This window comes from Triticum aestivum, chromosome 6B (assembly GCF_018294505.1).
Source record: "Triticum aestivum cultivar Chinese Spring chromosome 6B, IWGSC CS RefSeq v2.1, whole genome shotgun sequence".
NCBI lineage: Eukaryota > Viridiplantae > Streptophyta > Magnoliopsida > Poales > Poaceae > Triticum > Triticum aestivum.
This window is the reverse complement of record NC_057810.1, coordinates 633,793,056-633,818,567: the sequence shown is the minus strand read 5'-3', so window position 1 is coordinate 633,818,567 and position 25,512 is coordinate 633,793,056. Positions and strand designations below refer to the sequence as shown.

Below are 25,512 nucleotides of genomic sequence, written 5' to 3'. Positions count from 1 at the left end.
ACGAAAACAACAACAATCCAATAAGTATAGTGCATCTATTTTTCTAAACCATGCATGTATGACACGAATTCAAAAATACTTCTTCTATTCCTAAATATTAGTCTTTTAGAGATTTCAACAAGTGACTACATACAGAGCAAAATGAGTGAATCTACACACTAAAATATGTCTATATACATCCGTATGTGCCAGTCCATTTGAAATATCTAAAAAGACTAATATTTAGGAACGAAGGTAGTAAAATGTAAGACATGCATGGTCCTCAATTCAATATTTAAAATGAACAGGAAACTGAAACATGAATATTAAGTCTAGTACTACAGTACATGCAAATGTTGTGTTTAGGCGGAGTTATGTAGATTGTCGGGGGTTAACCCCTTGACCTTAGATAAAATTGTGAAGCTCTGTTTAGGGTTGTTTAGATTATATTTGTCCCCACCCTCCCAAACACTGATTGGTTGTGCATCCCCCCCTCCCCGGGAGAATATCATGTGCTCCCATACCTTAGATGCTATATGCCGATACGAGTTGCTTGGAGCTTGTAGATCTGAGATATAGCAGCTCACATGATGTCTTAATATTTTTACAGGAAACCTTGATGAGTTTGAGAATTGCACACAATTTGTACAAAAACTACTCAGATGCCCTTGGATCACATATCCAATGACCTCGAAGCTCGTATCACCGTAGCATCTAAGATGAAGGAGGACATCATATTCTCCTGTATGTAAGAATATCATGTGATACCACACCTTAGATGCTTTGGTGATACAAGCTATTTGGAGTCGTTGGATTTGTGACCCAACAACTCCTCGGTGGTTTGAATGGTTTTTTTGCAGAAAAGCCCCCAAAGAGTTCGCCACTGCTTACAAGCACAAAGACTGCTCAGATGCCATTGCATCTCAGATCAAACAACCTCGAAGCTTGTATCACCGTAGCATCCAAGCTGCGAGAGCACCTTGTGTTTTATCGCACGGGAGAATATGAGGTGATCCCACACCGTAGATTCTATGGTGATACAAGTTCATGGAGATCTAACGGCCCATAGTAGGAGGTTTGAATGTTTTTGCAATATACGGCTGAGAGAGTTTGGGAATTGCGAAGAAAGTACAAGTACTATGCATGTGCCATCTGATCACTGATCATACGACCTAGATGCTCGTATCACTGTAGCGGCTAATTAAGCTATGGGGAGCACCTAATATGAGCAATGGGGAGCTGTTGGATCCAAGATGCAGCGGCACACACGAGGCCTGAATGTTTTATTTGCACAAAAACCTTTGGAGAGTTTGGAAATTGCAGATAATTACAAAGACTACTCTCAAGCCATTGGATCTCACTTCCAACGATGTAAAAACTCGTATCACCATAGCATCTAAGCTGCAGGGTGGATGTGATATTCTATGCCACCATTTTTGTTTGTAAACTTGCAAAACACGTGTAACTCATGCCGTTACTTGTCTAACCACGCAAAGTGTTTGTTCAGAAAACATCCTACACTGAAATATCGGAACAACACACGGGGGTCCCACTTGTCATTAATCAAATTTGGACCTAAAACTAACAAATCTGAAATACGAGATTCGAACTGGCAACCTAGACCACAAAGCGTAAGTCGATAGCCTGAAACAACAATGATTGTTGGCTTTGTCCCATAACTTGATTTTATACAGTATTACGTTGAGTAGAGTAGAGGGAGTGCCTCGTCAACACGTGCATGACCGTTGACTCACTTACTGGTGGGTCCCAGGTCTGTGATCTCTCTCTCCTCTCCATCATCTAACCTTTGCACGGGCACAGACGAAGAGCGGCGCTAGCTTGCCCTGGTGTTATTATAACTGAAAAAAGTTTGGAGAATAGAAGAATCGCCTAGAACAAGAGACATTGTGGCTGGTTGAGACGGAGCTAACCACACCTATCCTCCATGCCATGTTAGCATGACAAAGCTGTGTGGCTAGTGGGGTGTCTTCGACCGACTGGCTGGGTCCCGAGGTCGAACCATAGGTACTACGTCTAATACAGTATATTTTTACACGCACATTTTTCCTCCGTGCCGAGACATGGCACACCTACCGCGCGGTTTCGAGGTCCTCCCGGGTGGTGCACGCATATATTCTTCCTTGCCGAGACGTGGGACGCCCTGCCACGCGTTTTCTGGGTCCTCCTCGGTCGTAGCACCGAAGCAAGTAAATGAGTCGTCAAATCACAAATGACCACCTTTCCCGCCGAGTACATCAGTGAAGCACGATGGCTAGCTGGTTGGGCTAGTGCGACCGATTAGCTAGGCCGCCGCCACATTTGTTTTTTCACCCCTTTTTTTATCTCCTTGCCGGCAGGTAAATTTAAATATCCACCACGGCGTTGCTCTGGTGATTGGGTGCGGCAGGATTTTTAATTTTTGTTATTGACGGGAGTAGGCACGGCAGGATTTTTTATTTTTTGATTGACGGGAGCAGGCGCGGCAGCAATTAGTCATGATGACTCTGCCTGTAAAATTGACTGCTCCCTGATGTGAGAAGTCGTCGACTGGTGTTTTCCCATGGTGAAAACCAAAAGATTCCCCGCTCCTCGGCTGGCTCCCTCTGCCTTCCCATAGATTGCATTGTCTTTCAGCCATTTCGCCCCCTTGCTTCCTCTCCCCATTGCTTCTACCTGGTGCCATGGCGGCACAGCAGATCACGGAGTCCGAGGTGAGGCGCCTGACACAGGAGCTCCAGGCCAAGGATGCGGAGCTCAGGGCCAAGGACGTGGAGCTCCGTGAGCTCAAGGAGGAGAGGTGTGCCATGCTCCTCCATTATGTGCGGGAGTTCATGGAGCTTCAAAAGCGGCAGGCATCCACCACAAAGATGCTCGAGGCGTCGGCAGCGTTGCTGCAGAATGCGGGAGATACGATAGGCCGTCATGGGAGCCGGCTGGAGCGCGAGCGGGCCGATCGTGACGAGGTCCAGGATCGCCTTAGCCACTTGGTGGACCAAGTTGCCACGCACGTCTTGCGGCTGCACGATGCCTACCGCCGTGCCAGTGCGACCATGCCGGTCGTCGGGCTAAACCCGTTCGACCACCCCGTCGACTTCCATGAGCTGCGGCTTCCTGACCAGGTCTCCTTCTTCACCTATATCTCCGAGGAGCTGAGCCGTCTCCGCGTGATGGTGGGGGCAGAGCTGGACAAGGAGGGGTTGCGGGCTGCCGTCGCCGTTGCCGGGTGAATCCTCTCAGGGCTCCGTCACCGGAATCCATTCGTGCCATTGGACACCGTCTTTGACGAGCTGGCTCCCGTCGACCGAGAGCGGGCTCTGCGGGCGGTTGCACCCTGCATCACCAACGCCGTGCACCTCGAGAAGCAAAGGGACTTCGGTGGTGTTTAGGCATCCTCTGCATGAGCATGTCCATGTCTCAGCGCAACATGATCATTGGATCAAACTCAGACGATGCAGATCAGTCACTGTAGCACAAAGCATGTGGGTGTGTTTCGTTGCATTCTCATCTCAATATAGTTGTTCCCTCTTCGTGTATTTGTGTTAACCTACTAGTGTGGACTCATGCACTCTGTCAAACACCCAAAAGTGGGTCGAGAAGGGAATTTTTGCTCCCATCCCGTGCACCCTTCATACACCCTTCCTAACACTGATTCGTGCTTCATATGGTTCATGTTTCATGGACTACTGTAGCACCGTACTCTCCGTGCATTGTAGACCTAGTTTTGTTAACACTGATCTCACTGTTCATTCTCCACCAGACAGTCGAAAAAGTGGTACTATGTTACTACATTACTGTTCATATAGTTGACATGCGCACAACATCGTTTGTTATCGTCATATCTTACTACACTATCAACAAGATTATGTAGTACTGACTATGAACCACTGCACATGCCTAGTAGTAGGAGCATTGTGTATGTTCAAGTGGCTGCCGTGTTTCGCACTCCTCCGTCGTAAGAGTGGAAACGCTTGTTGTAATCATTTTTTTTCAGAAAAACAGTGGACACGCTCTACCATGGGGATCCTCCTACAGCCATGCACTGAGTTACTCACTTTCGCCGACGTGTGGGACAGCCAGCATCGGGGTCCACCAGCCATGCACTAAATTACTCCGTAGTAGAGTGACGGTAGACTACCCCGATCGAAGCGTCGCAGTAATGTCCAATGAGCCGTCAAATCACAAAACACCCTCCTTTCCAGCAGTAAGTTGGACGGACGAAGCAATCATCATTTCACTCTTCTCTCTCAGCTTCCTCTCTTGAAGAAATCCCCACTCGCTTCGCTTCTCCCTCATCTCGTTCCTCATTTCACTCTTCTCTCTCAGCTTCCTCTCTCAGCTTCCTCTATTGGATGGACGCTGTAGCACCGGCCAACGTGATGTCTATGGCTCTGGCCAAAACTGTTGAGGCTCGTGGTACGAAGAAGCGCAAGCACCCCGCCAAGACTATCGCAGACAAGCTCAAAGCCATCGCCCTGTCCAAGCCCCCCTCTACGGGATTCCCCATTAAGCAAGTCCAGGTAATATCTCTTCTTGACGATCTTTTTCTTGATCGTGATCATGTTTTTCCATCTAACATGTAGTACTAGTACTAGTAGTACAACTTTCTGGGTGATCTTGCATGTGATTTTTGTGTGCCAAATGACGGTTCTAAATTCCTCTTTTGACCAAAACATGCGAGAGGTTAACACTAATTTCTTATAGATTACTTTCAACTACTCCCTCCGTCCCAAAATTCTTGTCTTAGATTTGTCTAGATACTGAGGGAGTACTTTATGAACATCAATGCTACCTTTAAAGAGGGTATATTTGCCTCAGTAACTTGTGTTATGGATATTGCAAGTAATCCCTCTGCTCTCATGCCTTTGAAGACATGTTCTAGTGTCTTTGTTCACTCATTTCTGTGCGTATATGTAGTCATATATGGAGTATAATATTGAAAATCATCTTATATTTCTGAACGAAGGTAGTAATAAAATATGGTTTCTGTTTGAATTAGAACCAGGTCCGCGGTGGAGATGAAGTTCTCAAAGTCATGCCGTGTGAACTGAAAGACCTGAGGATGAGTTCTACTGCTAAACTATCCAGCTGTTGTGTCCTTGTCGCCACGTGTCCTAAACTAGTGTTTTCCTGTAGCATTGTTGTCAAGCGTGTTCTTGAGACTGTACTTGACCATAGCAATTTCCTGGTTGTGCCTTCAATTACGAAGGGTGTGGTTCTTGTAAAGCTTCCCGACAAATCTAATGCAGCCTGTCTTCATCATCATGTTTATGAGTGGAAAGACCACTCTGTTAGGTTCTCCAAGGTTGACGAGATGGTTATGGTGCAGGTAGACATCTCTCACGAAGTCCATGGCCTAGTCAGTTATGCGGGGTTCATCCCGTAGGTCGGTGGCAAGAAATAGTCTGCAGAGTTTAATTAGTGCAACTTTGCTTATTTGTAGTAAGTACTATTGTTCGGTACTTGATTTGTGTTTGTGAACCCTGTATTGTTTAGTACTGCCACTTTTGGTGTGTGGTGAGTCCTGAGAACAGTCTATGCTAATGTCTGTCCACTTAATTCAGTCTATATATTTTGAAGTGTCCAGATCATCTTTTTTGTGAGGACAGTTTATCAATTATGGTTACACTCCAATATCTGTATGCATTGCAGGGTTTATTGCACCCACCAGGATTTCCAGTCCCATGGATGTTCGGTCCATCTGATTTGTCACGGCCTTTGGACTATCCTGCTTGTGGGAGTAGGCGGGGGGCCTGCATGCCACCCGTAGTTGGGCGATCAATCTTCTGTTTAGTACTTCAACATAGTGATTTCCTGGTAAGGATTCACTCATGTCACATCAAGTAAATCTTATTTAATTACTATCTAAATCTTATTGATTTAATGTCATGTTTTCTTTCTTTTCCTGCAATTTTACGATGTAGGTTTTGCCATGTGACATTCATCACAGAATAAACCATTTGGTTTGCTCTACGATGGCTATTTTTGCAGGTTTCACTTCTTATGTCGTGTTAGTACCAAAGGCACTATCCATCACTTATATTACTGGAGAAAATTGGATCAGTCTATTGTCTGAGTATAAGCTAAATCCCTATGATGAACTGCAGTTTGGTTTAACAAAAACGCCACAATTAGTCCTTCTCGTGTTTAAAAGAAATGAAGCAAAAAATGGATCATGGTCACGGATCCTAGTCAAGTTAGAAAGCTGGTCATAGCAGACCAGACATGATCGCCGCTGTCTTGCACATCGGTACCACCTTCAGCAATGGATCGAGCACCGGCAGTTGCTCTAGGACTGACAGCGGCAGCAGCTCAGTCTGATCCAGCTGAGGATTGGGCACCAACCGCGTCAGCGGATCAGGCTGATCTACCGGAGGATCTGGCATCGACACTGGCACCTGCTCCGACACCGGCACCAGCTCTACAAGGAGCACCATCGCCAGCAGCGGCGGCGGCACTACCAGTCGCACGGGCACCAGCAACGGCTTTGGCACCTGCACCAACACTTGCACTTGCATCTGCTCCGGCCCGTGCAGCGGCAACCGAACGAGCAGTTGCACCGGCAACAGACTGGGCTGTAGTTCGCACTTCATATACCAAAGTCCTTACAAAAACCGACATGTCCACCTTCTTGGTAAGCATTGGCCGCCCAAGTGCTTTGTTCTTTTTTCTTTCCATGTTGTTTCGCATGATTCATTGTGTTGATCTAACTGTTTGTGTATGTCTTCTTGTTTGCAAACAGAGAATTCCTGGAGCAACAAGGGAGTCGCTCAACAATCCGGGCGACCGTGGCCAAGTTTCTCTTACCATGTGCAGCCTTGGTGTGAATGAACCTGCTCAATATACTATAAGTACAAAGTATGGTCGCATGATGATTGATGCTAAAGGATGGTCAAGGTTCAAATCTAAATCATATCTTGCAGTAGGGGATGATGTCAAAATAGAACTTTCTCGGCAAGGAGAGCTGGTCCAAATCAACTTTGAAATTCTTCGGTAGCAGCACGCAACTTTCGAACTGATCTATCCTCCGAGATATTTTGATGTAATAATCTAGCATGGTGAAACAAGTGTCATGTGTGTATAAGTAGTATGACAGTATTATTTATCACATGGTATATCATTGATAGAATTGCAACTCTCATTGCTGGTTAGGAACTGTCATTCGATTTCATTCCAACAGCTGTCGTGCTTTATTCAATTTTGTGTATTCGCCTTGCAATAGCATCTAAAACCAGCACTGTACCGATCGCTTGCAATATGAAAAGCGCTGACGTAGAACACATGGGCCCCCAAACATGTAGGCCCACCGGAGTGTGTCCCAAAGTCCAGAACCATGAGCATGTCTGAGTATTATATTCTCAGCTGAACCCCCATAATGCCCGTGCATTGCACGTAAGATCAAGATGCATTTGTATGAGTATTTTATCTTGTGAGAGAAAAGGATGAACGGGGGAAGGCCTTATTTGCAAATGTGGAGAGGTGTGTGGGTACCTTTTTGCAAAATTGCCGTAGTTTCCTTCCTATCCGTCAGATATAGATCGGACGGCCTATATTGCAGGATGGCAGGCACACCATCATCACCAACTCATCTATATTGTGTTAAAAAAACTCTGTTTTTTATAATTATATATGTCATATATATTCCCCTTGATTTTTCTTATGTATAAAGTTGTGATATAAAAGATTTTTATATTTCTTTACAGAGGGAGTATCTCTCTATCAAAAATATATTTCTGTGTAACTAGTTACTCCTGTCTTTCTACTTCCTTTCGCTGATATGTGGGGCATCCGGCAATGGGGTCCACGTGCTATATGCACCAAATTAGAGTGCACAACTACACGGTAGACACACCCCGGTCGTAGCGCCGCAGTAATGCCCAATGAGTCGTCAAATCACAAAACCCCCCACCTTTCCAGCTTTAGCAGTAAGCTGGATGGACGAAGCGGCAATATTTCACTGGGCCTGAATCCCCTTTTCCCTCGTCTGCTTGTTCAGAGAAAACCCCCTCTCGGCGATTGCATAGGGTTTTCTCATGGAGAACCAGGTATGAATTCTTCATCCATCCCCGATAAATCCAAGTACCTTGGTCGCGGGTAATCCTAGGATGGCAGCCGCCGCTGTTGATGCATTTTTCTTCCTACTGAGTCTAGTGTGTTTCATTTGCAGTGCCCAAAGTGTGAGGACCCTACAGGTTTCTGCGCCCTTGGCGAGATGCCACACTTGTTACTTCTCATCCTAACACAGGATTTTAAAACACGCACAATATGTTCCTGGAATCCTCTTTTCTATCCGGGAGGGTGGGGTTTTTTGAACATGTTGTCGACTAATTTGGAAATTTGGATTGCTATATTTGGATAAAAGGTACTAGTATGATGGTCAACACTGACGCAAAGGAGGAAATTATTTCTAGATTTGGATAGGGAATACATTCTGTTCTCATATTATTTTTCCTGCAGTGCATTATTTGCTCTGCCAGAACACATGTACTCAAGATGCTCGGCCTTGCCATAACTGAGTACACCAGTTTAATGGTCACAATGAAGACAAGCCATGGATATAAGTTCCGAGTTGGGTTCATGAACCAAGAAGATCGCTGCTTTTTTTATGGTCGAACTTGGATAAACTTTCTCAAGTGTTATGGGTTGAAAGTTGGCGCACGAATGTTGATGGAAATAGCAGAACCTGGTCTCATCTTCACTGTGATCTTCCACCCCGGACGTCATTCCAATTGTTCATCCATGTTAGTTTTGTATCTAGTTCTTGCTTGTTTCCTCGATTACTTCTTAATCCACCTATTATGTCTAACTAATCACAATTTAACTTTAGAAGTAGCAACGAATCTCTCACGAAGATGCTACTTCTAACTAATATTTTCTTATAGTTGGTGGCACGTGTAGATTTTTTCAGAGTTAAGCAGGCTGCTCGTTTGTTATTCTGTAAGAACTCGGCTGTTACTGATGGCATTGAAGTTGAATGGGATGACATCCACAAGTTCCTACTCTTTATTGATCGTCTTGAGGTCCTCATGGGGCGTTTCAATGGTGGAAGGCCACATGGGATATGTGTGCCACTGTTGCACTCGTTGAACGGGTCCAACTGTGTCGAGAAACTTATGGTATGAGTTGTTTTCTGTTATATATGTTATTCATAAACTATTGCTTATACACAGTTTTACAGTTGTGATCTTCTTGAAACAAAAACTGCCCGGTTCTATTGTTCCTATACAGATGCCTGACCATGGTCGGGTCAGACTTGCGCTTGGTCACAACATGATGTTTATGTCGACCTACTCCATTCCTCTTGAAGGTGAAAAGATACTTATTCATGGGTGGTGTCAAATAATGAAGGCTCATCCATCTTGGAGAATAGGACAGAAGATTATGTTCCTACTTTTCCATGGTTCTAAAGGGAATATCCTGTTTATTAACCACATTGTGAGATGAAGCCGCTTTCAGAAGGTTGTGGATGCGCGGGGTGGCGCCTGGGCCTTGTCCTGGGGCTTGGCGGCCTCGCCCTTGGTTAACTGTAGGCAAAGTAGTACTGTTCGAGGCGTGCTTTGTACGGTTGAACCTGTATAAGTACTCATACTGCTTTCAGCTATGGTTGTTAAGTGCCCCTGCTGGTTTCAGTTAACATTGTTAAGTACTCCTGCTGCTTTTACAGTCTGTCGTGTTTCTTCAGACTGTCTTCCTCCAGATGCCAAAACCAAACCAGCGCCGGTGGGGCCGCCTGCTTCCGCCTCCCATGGCTGGCTGCGCCTCAGCACACGCATCGCCGCCCTACCATCTCCTAAATCGTTAATGTCGACGTCCGAGGCCTCGCCGTCGTCCTCCGCGTCCTTTGGTGCGCTCACCGCAGCGCCGCCCTCTCACGTTGTTAACATGGTCAACAAACAATAGGAATCGGCAGAAGTACGTGGAGAGGATGACAGTAGGGGCCCACCATGTCAGTGTATGGAAAAAGAAAATGCTTCCTCCTAGTGGTTTCCTGACATCTGGGACCCACGATATTGTGAGCGTATATAGTCAATGGACAAGAGAATAGCACAGGATCGGCTAACACCTCGGACGTAGCTGCTCGAGCAGTATTTTTTTTTGTTATTGTTGAGACGGAGCAGGGTTTCAACTGGGTTGTGGCCCGTCTAGCCTGGGCTTATATTTTATGTTCTCCATATGACCAGCCCAGCTATCTTTTCTTTGGGAAAATGAGCCCAGTTTATTTTTCTGAAGAATACCCAATCCAGGCCTACTTATTTTTCTACGCCCTGATGGGCTGCAACTCTTTCAAGACGCCTGCAAATTTTGAAAGTAATATGAAATGGGTTGTAAATATAAAAACAGATGACAAATTGGCAATTACTTTATAATTTCTGAATTTTTTCACATTTTCAGATTCCTATTTCACTGGGCTTTACCCTAATTTAAATATATCTTCAAAGTACTTTAAATCTAGCATGACATTTCAGTATTAAAAATAGTTTGGAACCCATAGAAATATGCAAAATTTTGTTTAAATTTTTAACCCTGGCCCTGGCCAACAAAAAAACAGACTGTAATAAATTGCATAAGAAGTTGCAATGAGCTATATATAAATTATTAAAAAAAGAATGGTCTGACTTGTGGGCCTATTAAGTTGACGGGTGTGCAAGTTTTTTTTTAGTTATTATATACCTCAACAAACGATTCTAGCAGACATAACCGTTGGATATCAATCCAACAGACGTCGTGTTTCTTCACTCTGATCTTCTTGCTCTAGCCGCCAAATCCAGCACCGGTGGGACCGCCTGCTCCCGCCTCCCGTGGCCGGCTGTGCTGCCGCACAGGCCTCACCGCCCCCTACTACTCCTACCGCTGGCCAGGGCATCCCTCTACTCACCCACACCCCTTGTTATTCTGCGGCGACGGGAGCCTCACACCGCAGCCGAACCAGTGAATCCTCGTACTCCTCTCCGTGCGGGCTTTCACTGCCGCGTCTTACCCGGCTCCGCGCCGTCCCCTTCCTAGGCCTCACTGTCGTCCATCGCCCTGGTGCTCTCGGCACGGCGTCGTCAACATGGTCAAGGAACGACTTCCATCGGACGTGGACTGTACGTGGAGAGGCTGACAGCTGGGTCCACGGCCGCACACCAGGAAATGCCTCCTTATTACATGTAAAATAATGATTCCTCCAGCTGACATCTAGGACCCACCGGAAGGGCCTCTGTATTTCACGAAAAAAATGTTCCCCCCGCTGACAGGTCGGCCCACCAGCTATATCTTCGCACGCAAGGAAGTGCCTCCTTATTACGCACAAAAAAATGAATACTCCCCCTGCTAGCTGGGACCCAGCATAGTGGGAGGCTGACTTGTGGGCCTACTAAGTTGATAGGGACAGAGGGGTTTGTCAACTTAGTCAATATGAACGATTCAAGCTCCAGTGACCGTACGATGTCCATCCAATGGCCGTAGTGCTTCTTCAACCTCTGGTCTTCTTGCTCCAGCCGCCCAAAGCAGCGCTGGTCGTGCCACCTGCTCCTGCCTCCCGTGGCCGGCTGTGCTGCCGCGGAGGCCTCGTCGCCCCTACTACTCCCACCGTTGGCCAGGCCATCCCTCCACTCACCCACACCCACTGTTATTCTACGGCAACAGCAGCCTCACACCGAAGCCGAACCAGTGAACCCTCGTTCTCCTCTCCGCGTGGGCATCCACTACCGCGTCTTCCCCGGCTCCGTGTCGTCCCCTTCCTAGGCCTCGTCGTTGTCCACCGCCCTGGTGCTCTCGGTGCAGTGTGGTCAACGTGGTCAAGGAACGACTTCCATCAAAAGAGTACTGTACGTGGAGAGGCTGACAGCTGGGTCCATGGCCGCAGCAAGGAAGTGCCTCCTTATTACGCGGAAAATAAGTATTCCTCCACCTGACAGCAGGGACCCACCGGATCGGCCACCGTATTTTGTGAAAAAAAGTTTTCCCCCTGACTGCTGGGACCCACCAGCTACATCTTCGCATGCAAGGAAGTGCGTCCATATTACGGGCTAAAAAATGATTCGCCCCCCTGACTGCCGGGACCCTCCAGCTACATCTTCGCACGCAAGGAAGTGCCTGACAGTCGGGACCCACTTGGTCAAAGCGTATGTAGCATTGTCATTCTGGTCGCGAACGTGTACGTACATATTGGTCAATGTAGAGGCGCGCACGTGCCGTAGTAGAGGCGCGCACGTAGCATGTACACGTACGTACAACGGCCAGGGTGGAAGAAAGAAAATACGGCCACGTACGTACGTATGGGCGGGGTCTCAAACGCCTACTCGCGCATATGTACGGCCAGGGCTCATGTACATGGCTCGGTCGGAACGGAGAAACTGCGTCATCGTCGTGTTCATGGGGAGCCAACCGGCTGGGTTGAAACAGAATGCGTCGTCGTGTTCATCGGGAGGGATTGGACGGAACAGCCGATGGAAACGAGGCCTGTCATACCACAGAATAGAGGAAACGGCCTTGTGTTCGACCAGCCACGGTCAAAACGAGATCATGTTCATCAGGAGGGGTCTGGCATACCGCAAAACGGAGGAAACGGACTTTTGGACCTCCTACGGTCAAAACGGGGTCCTGTTGATCGGGAGGGGTGTGGTTTACCGCAAAACGGAGGAAACAGACTTGTGTTGGAGCGCTACGGTCGAAACAGGGATCCTGTTCATCGGGAGGGGTGTGGCGTACCGCAAAACAGGACTCCACGGGATACTGTTCATCTCCATCGTCAACCTCCTCCAGCCTCCATAGGCTACTGTTCATCCACCGTCGACCTCCTCCAACCTCCACCTGCGACTGTTCATCCATGGGCTCCTGTTCATCCAGCCTCCACCGCGCGCTCCTCCACCGACTACTGTTCAAACAGCCCTCTCCACGGGGTCATGTTCAACCACCCCTCCACGGGCTACTGTTCATCCAGCCCTCCACCGGCTACTGTTCAACCAGCCCTCCACCGGCTATTGTTCAACCTTCCCTCCACGGGGTCCTGTTCATCCAGCCCTCCATGGGGTCCTGTTCATCCACGCCCAAGTGGCTCGATCGATCGGATCCTGTTCATCCAGCGACAACACCACGAGGTCCTGTTCATCCAACCCCCACAGGGAACTGTTCATCCAAACCCCCTCGGCAACGCTCACTGTTCATCCAGAGGCAGCATCGATCAGCTTCAGTTAGTAGCAGTAGCGAAGGAATCGCTCGATCGCTCGGGTTCGGTAATGCGTAGCCTATAGTGCAATCGCTTGGGTTCAGTTAGGCGATGCCTCGGATTCAGTTAGATCCCAATGCCTCGTGCCCACGCGCGTACGTGTACGAAAGAAACGCGCATCGCTCAGCCCCCGACCACCCACCGTAATCGGGAACTCCCCGATATTTTCCTCGCCCTCGCTTCTACCACGGTTTTTTCCGTCATGGACGGCCCAAAGAATGTCATGCAGCTACGTCTCTGGCCCGCCGAGGACGAAAAACCCATTTTCTGTCATGATTTTTTGTCATAGAAGTAGGAGCCCACCACATCTATGATGGTACCGGGTTTTGTCACAATTATCGTCATAGAAGTGTCATAAGCATGACAGGAAAAAAATTCGTTCGGCCCAAAATGTCACGGATGTGTCTTTTTTTTGTAGTGTTGGCCGTGACATTGGCGGCCTCGATGTCTAGTTGCCTTTGTCGGGCCGCCCCCTCCATGTCGATCTTCCTCTTCTTAGATGCCTCCTCCATCACAAGCTTCTTCCTTTGAAGCTCTAGGTATAGCTTCATTTTCTCGTCCTTGCTTTGTCGCTTCTTCTCGTCCCTCAAATCCTTTTGAGACATCATGTCGTGCAAAGTCTCATGCAATGCCATGGATGACGCATCATGTATGTCGTCCACCTTGGATTTTGTCTTGCCCCTCGGCCTCTTCAACGCCTCACCATCTCCATGTCCGACAAACGCGGCCGCCTTCTTACCTCTCTTTCTTTGGAATTCACGGTATTGATCTTTGAACTTGGGGCAATTGTTGATGAGTGTCCAACAATGCTTAAGAGTGAATAGCTTGTCATTGTGTCGGGCCTTGAATGCTTCCAAAGATTGAAATGCCTACACCACATGATCAACAAGAAATGAACATGCAAACATATACAAGGCTGAAGTTTCATGGCCGTAGCAAAGAACGAACTAGGATGAGGAGAGCATACCAAGTCCCCAATACCAAGACCACTCACGGGTCATGCTTCAACGCTCTCAAGTGCGGCATAATACTTGTTGCACTCTTGTTGGATGAACAACCACCTCTTTTGAATCGAGGTGATGCCACGTTTGCTCGTAATTTGGTAGGGCTCAAACATCTTTCTTTCATGGAATGTTTTGTGGACTCTCGTCCAAAAAACAAGGCCCTTTTGTTGCGCGTCGGTCCTCAGATCTTGGCTAATCTGCATCCAACATTGGCAAATCAACGTGTCCTCATCTTGTGAATATGAACCCGTGTGAATGCTCTTCTTCCTCTTTTGCGCTTCCGCTCTTTGGGCGAGCTCGTTGATGAACAATGGCTCGCCTAAAATGTCAATATCAATGCCATCTTCTTCATCACCATCGCCTTCGCAATATATGTCATCATCTTCATGCCACGAGTCACCATGGTCGTAGTCCGCATGGTCGTGGGGCTCTTCATCGGCAACGTATTGGGCACGACCATCCTGACTTTGGGTCTCCTCGGGATCGTACGCAACGCCATGCCCACCCTCGTAGATCACTTGCTCCATGAACTCGTTGTAGAAGGAGTCGTCGACCCTTGGTGTTGATGTCGCCATTTCATCGAACAGGACGCGGGGCGACGGCATGGTGCCCGTAAACGGTGGTCGTGCTTGCTTTCTTTGCATCTCCACGGACCCGGGCATGACGTTGAGGTCGATGACGGCCGAGGGGCGCGGGGTGGACGACGCAATCACACCGATGTCCGGCGAGCCCGAAAAACGGGTGTGTCCATCGTGCCTTGGCGGGGGAAAGCCGGGCGACATAGGCATGGTCCGCGACGTCGGTGATGAGCAATGTTGAGGCCTGGCGACCGACGAGCATGTGCTCGCCGGGCCGGCGGCCGCACCAGAGAACCCCACCGGACGGCACATGCCAAGCATGAGGAGGGCGTGCGCTTTGTTGACGATGGCCTCCTTCTCGTCGACCTCGGCCTAGCGTCGCGCGGCCTCCGCCGCATCGCGCTCGGCGGCAAACTTGGCCGCGGCGGTCTTGCCCTTGACGGCCGCCCTCCGGTTCCTCCTCTTCGCCGATTCCGCGTCCAACTTGGCGATCTCCTCCGGCGTGCACTCCGACCGTGGCTTCCTTGCACCCCTGGCCGCCTTATTCTTCACATTTGCGGGCAGGTCGACGGCCAGGTCGCCAAAATTCGGTGGGGCGTTGGCCATGGACGGGGGAGGATGGGGCGGAACGTGGGATGGTTTGGGGGGGAATGGCGCCAAATGGGGCGCGGGGGGGGGGGGGTTGCTATGTGCCACTGACAAGTGGGCCAGGGGAGGACACGTGCGCGCGTCCCACCCATCCGCGCGCTGTCCGTTTCGCCCCAAAATTGGTGCAAAGTTGGGACAGGGATGGGTCGAAAGCGGACAGAAAACGAACAAAGGTCCATTTGCACCCACGCGCTCGGCTGTTTGGTTTGTCCGTTTACGGACGCACCCGGACAGAATGGGGTCGCGCGCTGGAGTTGGCCTAACCTCCTGGTCTACACCACGCATGCTCGCTGGGTGCGCACACACACACACATGCACCAGCCTAAGAGCATCTCCAATAGACAGTCCAAATGTAAAAATACCTAACTTTTGGACCGTCTGAGGCAAAAAACGCTTCTCCAACATACGGTCCATATGTAAAAAAAATTGGATCGCGGCCTCCTCGTGATGTAAATGCAACACCTCGCGGTGCAAATTTACATCACAAGGTGCATTTGGTCCAAAACCAGCCGCCGCACGCGAACGCCCAACCACCACTTCATTTCCTTTCCCGCCCACCCGCGACCCGCCCGGCCGCCGCCGCCCCTGCTGCCTTCTCCGCCGCCACCGCAGCCGGTGGGCTGACCCACGTGGCAGTCGCCGCTGCCATCTCGCCTGCAACCGCTGCCATGCCGCTACCCCACACCCGCGGCGGCGAAGCCGGCAAAGGGCCGAGGCGAAGGAAAACGGGCGGACAACTACAGTCGCAACCCGACCGATAGTTCTAAGCGGCAGGTGAAGGTCTCCAAGGCGGCCGCGGCGGCTCGGGGTGATGACTCGCACCCAATGCGGCCGGCGGCCTCCTCCAGCAGCCATACATCCATTCCTCAACCTCCTCCCCCCCCCCCCCCCCCCGCCACCGCCGGCCGTGGAGGACGATGTGGCCACGCCAACGGCCACCGCCTCCAACATGTTCGACAAAATGTCACAAAGGTATAAATTTTCCGGTTGTGCTATCGTTTGTTGTTTCAAATTGTATGTGTTCTTGATTGTTTGTGCGTCCAATTGTAGTCTTGATGATGAAGCTTTCATGCACGCGACAAATGTGGCAAATGATGATTACATGTATGCGTCACAAGAATATGAAACCCAATATGATGATGACAATCTTGATGTGGACGATGAGGGCTTTGTTGTCAAGGGAAGAAGTGGAAATTATACCACCGCGGAGGATGTGTTGATATGCACTGCTTGGAAGAAAATCTCTCAAAGATGCAAGCATTGGAAGCGACCAAACGGTGAGCACCTATTGGCAACGCATCAAGGAGTACTTCGATGAGCGCAACACAAGTGGTCACTTCCGTTCGAGCGACTCTCTACGCCAACATTGGTCCACAATCAACGTCGAATGCCAAAAGTGGTATGGTTGCTTGTCAAACGTTGCTTGCATGAACCAGGTTGCGGTGAAAGTGACTTGGTAAATATTCCCTCTTCGTGCGTGCTTTGTCAAATATTTCCTCTTTGTTCCACATGTTGATGATGATGTGTTGCTTGTTTTATTGTAGAAAATGATTGCTTAAGGATTGTTTCGAGAGAGGAACATGAAAGGCGAGAAGAAGAAAAGGAAAGGAAAAGCTTTCACTTTTCATCATTGCTACAAAGAGCTCAAGGATGAGGAGAAGTGGAAAACTAGAGAGACTTTTGAATCGTCGAAGAAGAAGAGTGTGGTGCTTGAGGATGAAGAAGATGTCGCTGAGGAGACGAGCCCCACTCCTCACTCCGCGACAAAATCTTATAGGCCCGATGGAAACAAGAAAGCGAAGGGAACCAAGGCCGGAGACAATGATCTCAAGGAAGGATTTGATGCCATTGTCATAGCGAGGAAAGAGTATGTCGAAGAGAAAAGAATCTTGAAGCTCAAGGAAATAGAGGAGAGGAGTGAGGCCGAGCGGCGAAGGGCGGCGGCCGAGGAGAGGAAGGTGGACCTAGAGGAGAAGAAGGCCACGGCCGAAGAGAGGAAGATGGTTGAGGAGAGGACACTCAAGTTTATGTTTATGGACACATCAACTCTTGATGCCAAGGCAAAGGCATATGTTGAAAATTGTGTGCGATGAAATGCTCATGAAGAAGCAAATGCTCATGAGGCAAATGATGATGGGAGGAGGCATGGGAGGAGGCATGGGAGGTGCCATGGGTGGTTGCATGAACATGATTGGAGGTTCCATGAATGGTGCGTTTGGCGGAAACATGGGAGGTGGCTTCGGTGGCAACATGGAAGGTGACTTTAGCGGCATGGGAGGTGGCTTTGGCGGCATGGGAGGTGGCTTTGGCGGCAACATGATGGGTGGCTTGGGAGGTGGCTATGGCGGCAACATGAGTGGCGTTGGAGTTGGCTTCGTCGGCAACATGACCGGTATGGGACGCAATGAAGATGCTTCCAGTGGTGCTCACGCAACGAGAGTTCACCGCTTGTTGAGAACGTCGACAAAGATGGTGGTGAAGATGATGATCGTACCACGGTTCACAAGGCCGGTGGTGTTGATGGCCCGCATGAGTAATATTCATGTGCATTTCAATTTCTAGGGCGAAAAACTTTGATTGAGACAATGCTCTTTTGGTAGAGGGATTTGATACTATGATGGTGATGCACTTTTGATTGAAACTATGATGACGATGCACTTTATTTTCAAATTTTTGATGCTAGTTCAATGCAAAATCGTTGCTGAACAGTGGCTGGCAGCAGCCGCGCGGCCGTTTTCAGATTTTTACATATTTGATTTCGACCATCTATTGGAGTTGCTTTTTTGGACCATCAATTTGGATCATCTGTTGAAGTTGAACGTTTTTCGAAGCTCCAAAATGCATTTTTTTGGCGATCCAAATTTTACATCTTCAATTTTGAACCGTCAAAATCTGAACCATCTATTAGAGATGCTCTAACTCACGCACGCACACACCCCCTAAGCCACGGACCCGGCGCGGTCCGGTCCACGCCCGACGTGCACACGCGGCCACCACGCTCTGCCCGTGGCTCTTATTCCCAACAAGGGAGAGAGATGGAAAGCGGGACCACCACGCAGCATCGATCATGCGATCCCCGTAGCATCCTTTCCCCGTTTGCGTTTTCTTCCTCTGATGAAGTCTGAACCACCGAAACTGAGTTTTCAGGCTTGAGAACAAGCAAGGATGCCGGCCAACAGCACCCAAATCCAGTGCGTGCGTGCCGCGCTTCGCGGTCCATCCATCCAGTCCAGACCCTATCTATCCCCATTCAGATTTGATCGCATCATTATTCTCTTCCTGCCACATGCTGATACTAGTACTACTAGTAGTGTGCAGGAATCTTCCAGCTTAGTCGCCCTTGATCGACCCATCTGATCTGCACGGTGGCCAAATCGCACAACAAGACAGCTAAGCCAAGGTTGCGGTTGTTTCCACTCTTCTCGTTACTTGTTCGCGTGAAAGTCTCTCTAGTCTCTTAAATAAAATGTCTGTCTAGGCGACCTGAGAACGGTGACCCTTTCCTCTGGTAACACTAAACCACGTCACACACGCAAAAATACAAAAAATACGCGTATTGTCGTACAACTGAACAGCATGTTTTGCTAAATAAAAGAACTGCATCGATTATGTACGACTCAAATTATTCTACGCATGTGGCGACGTCATTGATCTTAAAGCTCTGCAATTTCGATCGATCTGGTCTTCAATAAACGATGTGTGAGCGCGTGCGTCTATGTTGTAATCAGCATTTCAAAAGAAAAGATTATATACAACTCCAAGAACGTATCATATGCGACGGGTCTTGTGGTGCAAAGGGTGCATTTTAAGCCGAGAATTTTGCTCAAAGTTCTCAAAGAAGATCTAAAGATAAAATGAGGTCACAAAAATAACGTATCATCTATCGTGAAGTAGAAGTTTCAAAACACGGCCCAATAAACATGAACAGAAAATTCAGCTGTACCATTGCTAACAGGCGGAATTAACAACCCAATCCAAATTAACTACTTTTCGTTGCATTCTTTCCTCGAGTCTTCAATCAAATTTGAAGTGAAATGTCTGTGTTAAGATATATATGCATGTTGTGTCTACCACATGGCACATATGGTAAACAAGCCAAACAACTAAAAAAATGTATATTGTATCTATGTACTCACACATTTTAATTTGATTAGGTGCACAATATACAATTTCAAGTCCATGAGGTCACGGGTTCAAGTCCTGAAAACAGCCTCTTACAGAAATGTAGGGAAAGCTTGCATACTATAGACCTAAAGTGGTTGGACCCTTTCCCGAACCCTTGCGCAAGCGGGAGCTGCATGCACCGGGCTGCCCTTTTTTAGGTGCACAATATACGATTTCTACAAGTCATAAAGGGTTATATATCTTTTTGTAGCTCATCGTTAACATTTCAAATTGAGAAGCCCACAAAATTTAGCAATAGGCTTAAGCGTCGCCACCACCGTTCGGCTAGTTAGCTATGACTAACCCCAAGCTCCACTACATCGTCAATTAATAATGTTGTTGCTTCCTCGTCCGATGGGCCTACACTCAACTGTTGCCTCGCCATAGTGATCATCAAGGAGAGGGTGGGGCGAGGAGGGAAAACAGGCTATCCTGCGCTCTAGGAGATCTCAAGGTCCAAGCCTCGGGCCTTCTTGGTCAATGCGATGTACTGGCACTAGTGCTGCCCACTTCAATGAGGATGATGATTGGTCGATGCTTGAGATGATGACATTGTAGATCTAGTTTGTGTGGTCGAGTGAAGAGGGGTGTGGCTCCAGTGAATGGCGATGTGTTGTTTAATCGAGGTGATGGTTCTTACTGTAACAATGGTGCCACAGATGAGATAATGTTGATCATTGTGAAAATCAAGGCGATATCTCAAGCAGAAAAACACAAAACAAACGAAACATTATCCTTTGGTGGTCTATTAATTTAGCTCATTGATAGCAAAGGTGACCATGTCAATCTCTAGGCGATAGTTGGCAACAAACTATCGCATTAACTCGTAATCTTTTGGCATCAAAAGAGCATGTGCTTGGTCAGCTTGGTGGTTCCATCGAGAAAATCACTAATTAAGACCCTCTTTTACTAGCAGGATCTCACGGAGCACCCGAAATAGGGGTACAGGATTGCAATGCCAAACCTTTTGTAATGCAATCCTGCGAGAGTAAAAACCGTCCAGTTATTTGCAAACCACATACGAAGACATGAGAATCGGCACGGGTTGATCTTCCATACACTCGAGAAGAAGAAAAAGAAGAAGAAGAAGGATGCTGGGCCATAGGAGCTTTTTTTGAGATGTCATAGCTCGGTAATTCGATCGAACATGAAAAGATAAATAATCCCCAAACCAAATCGTTGCCCAGGAGTGTAATTCAGAGAAGTGTTTTTGGGCAGATGAACCCCCCAGCTTTATTTTATCGTTGTTAATTGACGATGTTAGTGTGATTTAAATTAATAAAACTAGCCATTTTGGCATTCAAAAAAAATTCGTTCGCAGTCATCGTGGGTTCAACTACAAAAATTGTTTACTGGAGGATCGTCGGTTCAACTACAATTTTTTTTTACTGGAGGATCGTCGGTTCTACTGGTTGAACCGTTGGAGAGACGAGGCGTGGAAAGGTGAAGAGACCGGGTGACGTGTTTTTCCGCGCGAAGGAATCAAAATTCCTGTTCTTTTAAGTTTTAATTAACACACGGGGGTAAAAAAACGAAACTACTTTGCGCACGACACGGCGTGGACGATTCTTGCACGATGTGACATCGGATGGTGTCCTGTACTTTGCTTCTTCCCAGCGACGGTTTGATTAACAACGTCGTGCGTAAATCGGCTAGGATCCATCGTGTATATAGCAACGTTCGTAAAAAAATGGCCGCCACCCCCGCGATGAATAAATCTGAGGAGAGAATACGCATATTCCTCCCCGTCCGTGGTTTCAACGCAGCAGCACATGCCCCTCCGATCCGATCCCGTCGGTTGCGTCACTCACAGCGGCGCCTCACCGCCCGCATGGACGCCGCCCACGCGCCCCGCCTCGCCGCCGCGACCCTCGTGTCCGCCCGCGACGGGTCCGGTCCACGGACCCGCCCCACGCCTCCCCCGCACCAAAAACCAGCCGTAATTGCAACGCGAACGCAACAAAAAACCAAACGTGGCTGCCTATCTCCAACCCTTGGTCCACCGCCCATTCTCTCCTCCCCCTCCCTCCCTCCTTGCGTCCATTTCCCAACTTCCCTTCTCTCTCTAACTCTCTCTCTCCTCGCTCCTTTTTTTTTCCTTATCCAGTTTTTTTCTCTTCTTTTTGCGCCACTTTTCTTCTTCTCTCTCTCCCTTCCCTCGAGCAAATCGTTCGCCTCCATAACTTGCGTCCTTGTCCTCTCCGTTCCCCTGCACTCCTCCCCGTACTCCTCCTCGCGCCCGCCGTCGTCGCCCCGCCGTGCCCGACTCCGCCGCGGCCTCGCGCCTGCCCGCCGCCGGGACCTCCCGGGCCCGCGCCCCTCGCCGACCCCGCCGCGCTCTAGGTATATATCCAACTATAGCCCCCTGCTCTGCCTCTGCTTTCTATCGGTCGATTTGGTGGTTGTGGTTTTGGTTTGGGAAGGATGGGGTGAGGTCTGCTCCTCTGGGGCGTGGAGTGGTGAGGGACGTGGTTTTGCTTGCGTGTTGCGCTGGGAATTGCGGGGAAACGGCATCTTCCCGGGGAATTTCGGGTGTCCCGGCGGCGATTCGGGTGCTCTGCGGCTGGTTCCGGCGGGAAGGAGGCGGCCCGGGGCAGTATCTGGGGAGCCCAGGCCGTGATCCGGTGGGCGCGCTGCCGGCAGCGGTCTGGGCGGGGATCTATCATGAGGTGACCAAAATTCACCCTCTCCGTGGGAATTTCGCCCGGGGCAGTGAGGATTTGGGTGCCTGCGGTCACGATCTCTTGGGTCTTTGGCCTAGATTGAAGTTACCCGAGCAAAGGAGGGCTTCTCTTCCGCCAATTGCGAGTGGATGAAGCAGTAATTTTGTCACTTCTGCTTGGTGTTTGGCTCTGCGTGTACTGTAGATTGGAACCATGTGCCACAATGGCGTGATCAATGAATTTGGTGTGCAATTGCGATTGTTGTTGTGTCTGGATTTCTCTTTTCTGTTGGAAATGATCAACTTGATGCTCATTTCCCTAGGAATGTGAGTAATTACGAGTCTTAAGTGAAGCAACAGGGCTGCCTTCTCCGGATTTGTTAGCATTCTGGCATGCAGTTCTTCGCCTGAAGTGCAGGAAGGCAGATCTTGCTTAGTTACTACTGCACCATTGAGTGGATAGGGTGCTTTTATTTTACATGGAAGGAAAATAAATGCATCCTTCTGCCGCTAATGTTGGCTCGAGAATGCTGGATTTGGGTCCAAGACAACAAGTTGCGGCAAAAGAGATCATTTCCCAACCTCCTTCCATGTGCTCGCAATCTGCATTTATCGTGTAAGCAGGACCAGGAGCAAGGTGAAACTTAAAGGAGACACCTTTGCTTCATATTCTTTCCGTGTGCTGGTAACGTAGCATGTCCTCAAAGGATGGAATCTTTGGCCCAAGTGCAGTATCAAATGATTCTCTCCAATTAAAAAAGTAGTATGTGTTGTTCCTTGTTTTCTCACATCTAATCTGGCAGATCTGAGACGAGCTGAGATGCTCCATGTGAGTCGCTGGTTTTTTCTCCTTTAGCTAGTCTTATCTAGCTCTTAGGTGTGATTTTTTAATGGGGAATGTAGATCACATCTGATGTATTTCATTATTCAATGCTCCTGGTTGTTCCAGCTCCTTGTTTCTTTATCCGTGTACCCAACTGTACTTGGATCCCAGAAAGTCTATTTGTGACTTCTGGTGCATGCGCTGCTTTGTTAGCCATTCTTGTGGATCTGAAGTTTGATTGCCTGTTTGAGGACAGCTGTTGCAAGAGTAAAGCTGCAATTGTGTGGTAATGTTGCTAAACAGTTTGTTCTTATCTCAATCTAAATCTGGGGGAGGGTCGATTTGGTTATATAAACATGATTATTTGCCTACAAGTTGATGTGCTTCTTGGTTGTATGTATATTGGCAATCTGTTGATACACTTTCATCAGTAATATGCTTCAGCTTTATTACTTGTGTGCTTTTGACACAATTCACAACCTTCTACATTATCTCTGTGGACTTTGATCTATGATGTGTTCTTCATCATGAGTGATGCAGATCAAGTAATCTTCAGGGCTTGGCTTTGCGTATTCGTTTTTCTTTCTAGGGTAGAACTTTCTCCTGATGATCTTGGCAGTGTATGATCCCAGTACCCAGAACTTAATGAAATTGGCTCCTGTAGCCAGTCTACTTGATTGTGTTTGATGCTGTCACCCCCCTTTGCTGCCCTGCTGCTTATTCCGTTGAACCATTCGGGGCAGAGAATATGCTGGATGAGTTGATATCATTTTCTCCTTCATATGACTTTGATTGTTACTATACTAACATAATTGGAAGGGACTTTCTTTTGTTTGTTCATGTTCCTGGTGTGGTGCTGATCTCTCCCCTCCTTTATGTTTTACTCCCTCCGTCCCAAAACAAGTGTCTCAACTTTTAGTACAAAGTTGAGACACTTATTTTGGGACAGAGTGAGTATTAATCGTCCTGTTTATCGTAAGTTACACTGTTATGCGGTGCTCATGTAGTGATGGTTTTCCAGACAGGTTTCCAAGAAAATGGCAAGAAATGCAAGGGCAAAGAGGCATGCGGCTCGTCGTCTCAGGGCCACGCCGTATCCCATTCCTTCGTACCGCTGGAAGGCAATGAAAGGAGCCAACCGGAAGAAAGCACTGCCAGCTGTGCAGAAGATGGACTGGGAAGATGCCAACTGCTCTGTGTGCATGGAATACCCACACAATGCTGTGCTTCTCCTTTGTTCATCTCATGACAAGGGCTGTCGCCCTTACATGTGTGGAACGAGCTACCGGCACTCAAATTGCCTCGATCAGTTCAAGAAGGCATACACCAAGGGGGCATTGCTTGAGGAACTGCCTGCCAGCACTGTTGGCAGTACCTTGGACTTTGTGCCATTGACTGCAGTCGAGAAGACCGAGTCCATTGACCTCGCATGCCCATTGTGTCGTGGCAAAGTAAAGGGGTGGACTGTGGTAGAACCAGCTCGAAGCTATCTGAACGGAAAAAGGAGAACATGCATGCAGGATGGCTGCTCGTTTGTGGGGACGTACAAGGAACTCCGCAAGCATGTGAAGTTGGAGCACCCTCTTGTGCAGCCAAGGGAAGTGGATCCTGCCGTCGAACAGAAGTGGAGATCGCTCGAGTTTGAAAGAGAGAGGGAAGACGCGCTCAGCACGGTCACTTCATCAATGGGGAGGGCAGTGGTTTGGGGTGACTATGTGTTGGACCTGGAGGATGGAGCGGACTTGGAGGACGAAGACAGCGACGACGACGACCGTGGCAATGACCGGGAGGCGGATAACGCTCGGAGGTTGATAATATTCATGATGCGTCAAGTTGCTCAGCGACACCGAACACAAAGGCTCCAGAGTCCAAGTGGCATGCCTGGAGATGCCGAGGAAGGTTATGCGGTTAGCAGCGGTGGCGCCAATGGAACCACCCCGTACCCTTTCACCTTGGAGGGCGACGACGAGGATGACATGGCTCTGGCCGGAGGGGAAGGGGCGGGTATGCTTAGATCAGACAGGCGTCGCCGGCGACGCCGTAGGAACCGTGGAAGACTGTTTTTAGATTCTAATTGAGAAGGCAGGGGCTCTCTGTCACCAGAGTACATGCACAGCTGATTCCCTGGTGCCTGGCATTCATCAATTCCAACCAAAATTTACTTGTTCATGATCATTGTACCAAAGTAGTTTGTCTTAACCTCAGCTCATCATTGCTTTCCATCAACCATGTATCATTTTCACATTCTTTGCTGAAAAAGGAAAATGCCGCATCCATCTTGTGCGGCTTGTGTAGTTTCCAATTGTTTCTGGCCAATTATTCCAGCTGCTGTTCTTTGTTGTGTGCGTGGCTCTGATGTGTTGGATATTGCGTTGTTCAGCGTATTTCACTTGTGACATGCTGTTGGGTTTTAAATACAGTACTCACTGCACTGCCGGGTGAAGCTA

General features: G+C 48.5%; 1 protein-coding gene and 1 pseudogene across 2 annotated transcripts; one reads left to right on the top strand and one right to left on the bottom strand.

The window, feature by feature from the left end:
* The window catches only part of LOC123139490 (uncharacterized), a 32,784-nt pseudogene extending 17,410 nt beyond the window's left edge, over positions 1-15,374 (bottom strand).
* Positions 15,375-21,659: 6,285 nt separating this feature from the next.
* Positions 21,660-25,359, top strand: LOC123138404 (uncharacterized). Of its 2 annotated transcripts, none has more exons than XM_044558380.1 (2): positions 21,660-21,923; positions 24,087-25,359. In XM_044558380.1, exon 2 carries the CDS (start codon positions 24,103-24,105, stop codon positions 25,141-25,143), a length of 1,041 nt encoding a protein of 346 aa, XP_044414315.1. In that variant the 5' UTR covers positions 21,660-21,923; positions 24,087-24,102; the 3' UTR covers positions 25,144-25,359. The 2 variants fall into 2 exon arrangements, with proteins under 2 accessions (XP_044414315.1, XP_044414316.1); XM_044558381.1 differs by having other exon boundaries at positions 21,680-21,923; positions 24,091-25,359.
* Positions 25,360-25,512: the final 153 nt, after the last annotated feature.